At 41.0% G+C, this 9,703-nt stretch overlaps 1 protein-coding gene across 1 annotated transcript in view; it reads left to right on the top strand.

Annotated features, from left to right (window-relative positions):
- The window catches only part of LOC103357746 (roundabout homolog 2-like), a 78,862-nt gene extending 78,190 nt beyond the window's left edge, over positions 1-672 (top strand). Inside the window, exons 26-27 of the mRNA XM_008282434.1 lie at positions 94-255; positions 389-672. Coding sequence (XP_008280656.1) covers positions 94-255; positions 389-672 — 446 coding nt within the window. The remainder of the gene's footprint in view (positions 1-93; positions 256-388) is intronic.
- The last annotated feature ends 9,031 nt before the right edge of the window (positions 673-9,703 follow it).

The raw sequence follows: 9,703 nt of genomic DNA, 5'->3' as shown, positions 1-9,703 counted from the left end.
TCATTCATTCATTCATTCAACAGCTTGTCTGGTAATTCTTAGCCAAACCCCTTTCCCCTTTTCAAACTGTCTCTCTGCTGCATCTCATTGCAGGTAAAGCCTCCCAGCAGTGTCACTCAGACACCTATGGCGCAGCAGACCATGGTGCTCAGGGCTCGCACAGCCTTGGACACAAGAGGGCACCACTCACTGGCCACAAACCTCAGACAGACAAGGTTGGAACTCTTCCCAGACGAAGAGACACCAACGCAGACGGTAAGTTCGGCCTTGACATCGCTCATCAAAGAATCAACCTTTTATAGTGAAGTCACTTTGAAGGGGCCTCCGTGTCATTACGTCTCATTTGCACCCCATTTGCCCAAACACCCTCATCGTCTTGCCTCAGCAGCCCACACACCGGCCATCAAGTCCCTGCATGGCATGGGCTCCCACATGCACAGCTCGTGGGCAGCTGCGGCCTCGGACCCCTCTGAGGAGTGCATGGTGACCGTGTCGACGCTGGAGCGGCAGCATATGGCGTCCTGGAGCGGCACGGCGTCATCCGGCAGGGCCACCCTGGGCAGGGGTTCCCACAAGAGACCTGGCACAGACCCCTCCCACAACGGGCATCCTTCCACAAACGGCACAGAGAAACGGGAACACTGTAAGAGCTGTGAGGACGCGTCAGTGTGAGAGGCATGACGGATGTATCTAATAAAGCAAACACAGGATTTATGGAGAGCAATAACACAACACACACAGAGGTTTTTTACTAAATCATTTGTTTACCATTTCATTTACTCTCTAAATAAACCTGATTCGTACACAAGTTTATTTTCCAAATCCTTGCCTCTGAGTTCTGCGTAAACACAGAAAATGGTATATTATTAATAGGCACATTATTTAAATGAATTCCGCAGCCGAACCGTAGAAACATTTAAAAAAAAGAAACGTACTTCGTATTATAATGGCCAGTTCTGAGAAATAGACGGAGTTGATAGGGGGAAATAAATTAAGTTGTACCACTTGAAAAAAAAGTGAGAACCAGAGTGGAAAAGAAAGGTGTGATTATTATAATTAAATGTAGTATAATTCCATTACAAGTTCTGCTTTTGAACTATTTAGGTTGAATTTAGTAGTTTCTTGCTTGAATCTTGTGAGTTTTTTTTAAGTTTAATTCCACACTAACTCTAATTAACTGTTCTAGTATTTGCAGCTACTTTCTTACTTTTGGTGATTGAATAACATCTTGATACATCCTGGGAGGGTTAAATTAAATTGCAGATATTGAGAGTGACGTATTCACTATCATCCAACTTTGACACCTGTTGTTTTTTTTCGTGTGTCTTCCCTGCTTGTCTCTCAGAGTCGATGTGAAGCGTCATCCCCCTGCACTTGCTGCCTGCCTGTCCCAGGACACCTTGTTTATAAGCGCTATGAGATTTTTTTTTTTTTCTCTGCGACTGACACAGAATGATGTTCGGAAGTTCGGAGACGAGACAGAATGAAGACGAGGAAAGCAAAAATTGTGCGAGATAAAAGAAATGCAGAGCTGTAAATGTCATGTACAGACACAGACACCACTCTCACAGTGTTATTTTCATCCCCCTCTTCTAAAGAGTTAAACAGTATGTTATATGTCCGCTTCTGTTTTCTGTCACATGGTGTTACAACCGTTCACACAGCGGAGACGAAGAAGAAGAAAACACACACAAACGAAATGACTAATTAAAATGGAAAAAGGACTTGCATAATTTGTAAATATATTTTTTAAATGTTTTCTCTCTTTTCTTTTGCTTTGCTATGCAAGCCAAACCCAATGTTGTCTCTTTTGTGATTTATTACTGTGAATCATTTTTCATTAATGCTCAAACTGTTAGCTTATTTTGATGAAGCTACTGTATTGTTGTACTTTGCACAGAGCGTTTTTGGTGAAAATAAGCACAAACTCATTGTCAGCTGAGCTGAGGAGGAGAATCATAATGGCAACGAGGGACGTCTATGTTAAACAGAACATAAACAGAAGATATATACTTGGCTGTGCTGTAATTGTTTTGAGAAATACTCATATATTGAGAGTTACAAGGAGGAAAAAAAAGAAAAAAAACACAGGTAAATACTTGGAACTAATATGCCAAAATAACTAACTGTGTTTCATACTTTTTGCTGGGAATCCTATTATGCATTATACTAACAATGGTTCTCAGCAGATGGTTACCAGAACGTTGTTTTTTTTTTTTATGGTAACAAAGCAACACATCAGTTGTGATATCCAAAGCAAAGACGTAGGAAAATAGGTACTTCTCTGCCATTCCCAAAAAGAATATGTTAATAAATAATATATATTTGTTTCTTTTTCCAGTTGCATCCAGTGACATGATGATAGTGCAATATTCAAAAGACAGTAAAAGGAAATGAGATGAAAGAGACTCGCTTGAAGTCACAGGCCACGCATTAGCTTGGTGCAGCAGATGCATTCAAATGTCCTGACGTCACCTGCAGACAAACAGGACGCGAGATTTACTGACGACTATACGTGATGTTAAACATCAAAGAAATTCTACTAATTTGTTGTTGTGTTCTGTGCCGCACTGCTGAACGGTTATGGATTTACACTATCACGTTACAAAAGGTGTATAGACTTGAACGACTGCCAAATTTAAACATGTTTTTTTTTTTTCTTTTTTGCAAAGTTTTAAAAAAAGCAGCCAATTAGCATTTTCTGCCAATGAGATTCAGAATGCGATGTTCTCTTACACTTGTTTGAATGGTTCTGTTCTGATCGTTGTTCTGGTTCTGGCTCTCCCTTTGAAGAATCTTTACATGCCAGATTGGTTTGCCCTCAGGAATACACAGCCACATACAGTAGGGCCATTTTTCAATCCTTTGATGCAAAATAAAAAAAATGTGTATGTGAAAATGAACCAGATCTCCTTTCACAATGCCTCGAGTCTGAAACGCTGTGTGTATTTGGAATTTTTCGGATCGATTTTAGATTTGACAGTGATTTAAATTACAGTATGGAGCTTTACCTCCATTTACAGACGGTTACAAAATAGTTTTCTATACCTGCGGCCAACTCTTAGAAAGCTTGTTGGAAGTCTTAGCCACCAGAAATATGTTCTTAAGACAACATGAAGTGAAGAATTGTGCTCACATCAATGCAAAGACATGAAGAATTATTCTGCTGTGTGGGTTTGACTTTATTTATTTTGACTAATGTCCCTGCTTTAGTTGCATTTTATACGTCTCCACACAGTCGTAGTGCGTAGGCCGTGCTTTATGTTTGGTATTGCACACCCAAGCAAGAATGGTGCAAGAACCGACTGGCTTAAATATATGGCGGTGTCTTAAAAAAATCACTTAATTGTCACCTAAACATTCTCGGACATGGACTCTTCTGCAGAGTTTCAGATTTATTCCATCGCGCTTATCTCTGGGCCACATGACAGCTCAATGTTACCTGAAGATAACATTGTTATTGCCGGTACAGATCAGCACTGTTGGGGATAGCTGCAGGCGCCGGTGCAATAGGTTTTACGCACAGAGTGGGACAGCCTGTCAATATTGGGATCTCCGAATGAATGGACAGGGATTAGGACGGTGTGCAGATAATGTGCAGACTGGGGGCACAATGTGCAACCCACTGTAAAAAAAAAATAAAACTTTATATCCAACCACTTCCAAAAGTGCCACGAGGACAAACAATTTAGCACAGCGTAATCAATTCTATATCACTTTGAGTCAGTCCGGCTCACACCCGGTGCAGACGCCGGCCCTCCTCCGCCCCACCTAATTTACCCAGCTTGTAGTACATGTGAATTTAATGGAAGAACAGAAACACATAGGCCAGCCCACAGAGCCCAATTACAGAGGCCTGCCTGCCTTCATATAGCTACACTTCTGTCTTATAAGGATTTAGCTTAATGTACTGCTTTCGGAAATGGTGTGCTGACTTTGTAGGTTGTTGTGGTTTTGGTTGGATGAAAAATCAGTTTACTGTAACACATTTATTGCTGAGGTACTTTTTCAGCCCTCGGGGGACCAATTTGGCCTCAGACTGCTTCACTTCTTCAGACATTGCTGCAAACAACTGACAAAGACACTTGTAATGGAGGTCCTTTTTTTTTTCTTTTTTCTATGAAAAGCAATTGTAGTAATAATGACAATAAAGCAACTAAAGCAGCTTGCTTTTTTTTGCAGGTAAATTATTCATACAGAACATTACAAGCATAAATTTTTGATTGCAGGCATTATTTGAATGTTGTAATAACAAGTGGAGGGAGTGAACAGATTACACAGGCTGGGTTTGTTTATTAGACGAGCCATTTTTTTAGTGATTATTTGGGTTAAAATTAAAAGAGAGCTGTTGATGGTTTAGAGGTTTGGACTGTACGATAGTGAGTAGGAGTTTATTTGTGTTCGTTTTATGTGTTTTCCTTATTTTCTTCCAGCCTTTATGTAAAATTCATGCTGCATCTTCATACTGAACGCCCGAGGCGAACGAGGTCGGGAGCAGGCTTGCTGTTCTGTGGCTGACCCCGACCTTTTACCCCTTTGTAAGTGAAGTGAAAAGACAGTTTCACCTTTAAGAATTTCCCAGGTTGAGTGTTTTATTGTACTTCATATTCACAACAACAACAACACAGGCTTTGATTATTTCCTGAAAATTTCTACGAGAAAAATCTAATTGGCAAATTCACAGAGTTCTTCCAAAAAGAAATTTAAGACCCACTTTAAGCTCAGTGTTTTATCCTCGTGCGAGTGCATCTGCCACCATGTAACAGCCAAAATTAAAGTCATTTGGACTCAATTTGTCAGCGTGCCCTGTAAAAGCCTCATTGTGGATGCAGAAATAAAAGAATACTTTGTGGGTAAGTTGTCTGCATGAAAGGAAGTGAAAAACGATGACGGGCTGTTTGCACGAAATGGGCAGTTGTTGTCAGTATGCATATTTATTTAAGATATAACAACAAATAGAACAATAGCAGCATACTTTACATACAGGATATAAATATGGGCAGTGCTTCCACTTCAGTGCAGAGCTAGTTTTAGACACAGACTGATACATTTGCAAAAAATGTGATTACAGAGCTCCACTATAGAATTTGAAACCCCTTCAACATTATGAATTCCATACTATTTTACAGTACGAGGCTTTGGTAAGTGCTCTTCATTCATCAAACTGCATTTCAACTCTTTATTTTAAGGGAGTAAGAAAAGAAACTTCACCGTCTTTTTTTTAGATCCCATTTCAGCATGAGCTGCGTCATTTCATGAAATTTTCCCAACATGTGGTGGACAACCTTTTCAGAATGATTATGTGTAACCTTGCTTGGAAAAGGCTGATTTGTGACTCATGACATTTGGCTAATTGCAACATTCAAACAGTGTGGTGGTTTGCATGCGCCCCACCTGAGACCGCGACTCCCGCCCCGTGCCTCGGCTGCCCTGAGGGTAAAGCTAAAGGCCAGTGGTCTCCTGGTCTCCCTCGGTGACCAATTTATTTTCATCTTGCTCACCCTGATGCTTCGTCTGCTCCCTTTTTGTGTTGCCACTTCACATTGTGCCACTGACATGAAGCAGCGAAAGTCTCTCCTGGAGGTTTCTGATAGAGAGCGTTTAAGTAAATACAGATGCACGCCAGTATTGATATGGATCTTTGTCCATACTTTCTCTGACTCACAGCCTCCAGATCTCAGCCAAGACAACAGTTTAATTCTGGCACCGAAATCCACCTCTAGTTACTGGAGACCTCCCTGGGGAGTACATCTGTATTTTAGCCTTTCTACTTTGGACAGCTTCTCTCTGCACTATTGCCCAATTTTTCTTCTTTTTTTTTTTTCTTTTTTTTTCCTTCAGAAACCTTGACTTACACATTGTCTGCTGGTGCTGTCATGGGAATTTCACTGAGCCAAGGCAAGATTGACATGAGAGGTTTTCAAATTCATGTGCTGAAGGGGGAATGTTTCTCTGTGCTCATCTTGTAGTTTCAGATGTGTGTGTGTGCAGCGACGATTCGCAGCCGGTTTGGAAGCCAATAATGGTCCAATATGCAGAATATAGAAATGTGGTGGAAATATGTAGACTATAAGGCACTAATTCAATCTTTTAAATGAAAACTATTGAACTTTTGTGAATTAACGCTAATCATTTATTATGCAAAACTGGTTATTTTTAATGTAACAAACCACTATTGTGTCCTAAATTTGGCAAAAACCCCTTTTGACAGAAAAATTCCTGAATAAGGTTGATAGTGGTCGATTTTCTTTGTAACAACCAGCACATTATCCCAACCTTTGTCCCTTAAAAATGCAAATTCTAAAACATTTTCGTTCAGCCATGTTTCTACTTTGTGGCATAATGTACTCGTGAGTGATTTAAAATTGAAGTCGAACAGTTTTTTTTTTCTTTTTTCCACCCATGTTTCAATCCCTTTAACTCCCATTGTGTTTAAAAAAAATCTCACTTTATAATCTTCCTAACTCGTTGCCAACGTGCTTCAAAAGCGTTGCTCCGGTGCCACGATGAAGCCATGGTATCATCCTCTTTTGCCTTGAGTGCAGCTTCTGACAACTTATCATCCCCTTCTCATCTGCCACCGTAAGTCCTCTCTTGGCATCCTCCCCTGGTTCGCAGTCAACTTTTATAGTGACAGACAGTGATATAGCTCCATAAACAAATTTGAATTTACCACTGCTGCAGCCAGCTCCACCTCACCAGCAGATTCATTATCTCTGACACCTCCTAATTCCTCACCAACTGCCTGCTTTAAGAGAAAGTAATCTTCCTCAAACACAACTGCAGTAAATTTGAAATCATAAATTTGCGCCCTGTTACTTGACTGCGCCCCTTCTCCGCTCATAACTTCTCACTCACCATCACTGTTGCTGCAGCTTCCCCCCCGCCGCCCCTCCAGTCCTCAACCTTGGCACCCTCCTTGTCACCGAGGATGTCAATGGCAGCGGAAAACACTGCACCTCAGAGCTGAGAAACGCTGCCTATCTCTGACACCACCTGTTTATTTCACTGCTGTGAAGCTAATCAATGTCTCCATCACTTCCAGACTTCTTTCCTGCATCAGTGCCTCCTGCTTATCCCCAATAAACCTCAATCCTGTTGCGTGAATAACCACATGTAGCTGTTAAGGCCACTCAACCTCCAGAGACTACAACAGCAAATGCAAAATAATATCCAGAATTAAGCCAACATTTGGTGTCTCGGGAAGAGGGGAAAGCCGAACACCCCGAATGACAAATGGTGTAGTTCAGCTGGTAGGTCAGAGGAGATGTTTTCATTTGCGGTACAGCACGAAGCAATCCTCGCCTCTATAGATGTGCCCCCTCAAAAAGAGTTGTTCAGAGTTGACAGCCATCAGTTTCATTTTTGCTGTCAGCCTCCGTGCAATTTTGCCACATTTGCCCTAGCTGTCATGGCTGCCTCTTTGTCAACAGATTGCAGAGAATCTGCTGGATAAACACAGCAAAATTGAAAATGAAACTTGGCAGCTCGCGCACATACATGCACAAGCGCACACACACACACACACGCGTGCGCACACAGTATCTTAGAAACCAAGGCAAACACTTGAATAACCCACTGTAGACAGTTGTCCTTGAGAAGGGAAAAAAAAAAGAGAGAGAAAACGACAGGGATGAAAGCAGTCATTCACGGTGCTGAGAAATAGTTTTCCTGAGAAGAAAACAGCATAACTCACCAAACTAAATCTTGCTCAGAATTCAATTTGGCTGCAATCAAGTTATTGGAATTATTCATGAAGAGGCTGGTTGCATGAATGACTTAGTAAACGTGATTTATTCAATGTCACATGTTAAAGATTTCATTGAAATAATTCACAATCTAGTTTTTCAAAAAAATAAAATAAAAAATTATGCAACGATCACCTCAGAGGAAATAAAAAAAAAAACCTGATGCTTTGTTATAAATAGATTATGGGTGTTTTTTTTTTTTTTAATGGAGTTATCAAGGGAGAATTGGAGAGGACATTACCTTTCACACCATTTAGTCAAACCGGGCATATCACACAAGCTTGAAGTGATAATTGGACGAAAACGGTTTTAAAAAAACCGTCCCGCTGTGCCGAGGCTGTTGAGAGATGTAAAGGAGGTCAGGCTTTTTGCACAAGTGGGAAACACAAGATGGTCTCACAGGTTTTATTGAAAGCATAGCCTTTGTGCCTCACACCTGCTGCGAAGAGCCAAAGCTCATAAATGCAGCCATTTTCATGTATTATAGAAGGTAGCAGCATATCAACAAATGCATCTGAGAATTCTTTTTTTTTTTTCCAACAGAAAACATCATAAACGCTCCGCTATTATGTCGGTCTTTCATGTGTTTCGTGGCCCCTTGCTTATTCCTTGTAATCAGTGTCAAAACATCTTTTATTTAGCGCATTGCAGCACATTAATAATACAACACAGTGCAATGGTTATGGTTTGTTTTGAGAAAAACATAAGGGGGAAAAAAAGTGTGTTTTGCACAGGAGCAACTGGAGGTAAAGTGCTTCAGCCTACTGTCAGAAAGCAAGAGAGTGAGTCCAGTTGATGGACTGAAAAATAACAAACTGTGGCAACAAGTGACATCTGATTGTGACAGGAGTGGAGTGACTTTTTTTTTTTTTTTTGGATCGGTGAGTCCACAGGAGGGCTTGTGATATAAAACCTCAGGTGTTGGGTTTGAGTTGAAAAATGCCGAGTGGTCCTTGTTTCTTTACCTTGTTCTGTTCGCGTTAAGTGTTTTGGCTTCTGTTGCTCGGAAGTAGAACGTAGCTGCCACTTCACCGCCAAGCGCGATCCTGCTCGCAAGGTCAAGAGGCTATCCTTTCTCCGATCCTCTTGCCGTTGGCGGTATGCGTTCTGAAAACCAAATTCAAACGGTTGGTAAACAGCCAAGGTGGGAGTTTAGAGTAAGTAATTGTTTCCAGGTTGAGTGGCGCATTCAGACAATTGGAGGTTTAATCAGTGTAAAAAGCTTCAGGTAGTGGGATTATGACTGGTGCCTCCTGTTGGCCATGAGTTGACCTCCACAAATGGGTCATAAATCTGGAAATTACCAGATGTATTGTTTTGTATTGTATTAGCAGATAAAAGCTCCTAAACTGACAGACTGAAAAGCGAAGCGTAGCTGCTAAATGCTCCACTACGGTCAGCTTACTTTGTCAGTCAACCAACTGGTGCTTGGCAGAAAGCACACAGTGGGCTTTTAGAGCTTCTGGAACTAAAGCAGTTAAGCTGATCCATTGTTAATATAAAAATATTGACTATAAATGCTTCAAGTGTTTTGAATGTTCGTCATTCAAACATCAAAACGGGATTCGTAGCATCTCGAAGATACAAAACCTTTAACTTGGTCAAATCAGAAACCGAATATGAAAGCAACCAGACAAGAAACATAATGTTCAGTATTTCACAAACACCTACCACAGTCTAATTTGAATACACCATTATGCCTGTTTCGATCGTGTGTGTGTGTGTGTGTGTGTGACAGAGTAACCGGGATTGTGCAGATTAGCCGCTCTGCTGTGTGTCATTGAAGTTCTTATAGAATTCTCGTAAACAGTTTAATGAGCAATTAGGAAACTGCAATGCTCTATAGGGATGCGCGCTATCCGTGAAATGATCACAGCCGCCGCAATCACAATCTGCATTTTTCTCGATCTGAGTTTGTGTATGTAATTGTGCATGTTGTGATTGTTAATGAGATC

The sequence above is a fragment of the Stegastes partitus genome, unplaced genomic scaffold (assembly GCF_000690725.1).
Source record: "Stegastes partitus isolate 25-593 unplaced genomic scaffold, Stegastes_partitus-1.0.2 Scaffold271, whole genome shotgun sequence".
Lineage (NCBI taxonomy): Eukaryota > Metazoa > Chordata > Actinopteri > Pomacentridae > Stegastes > Stegastes partitus.
This window is presented reverse-complemented; position numbering and strand designations above follow the sequence as displayed.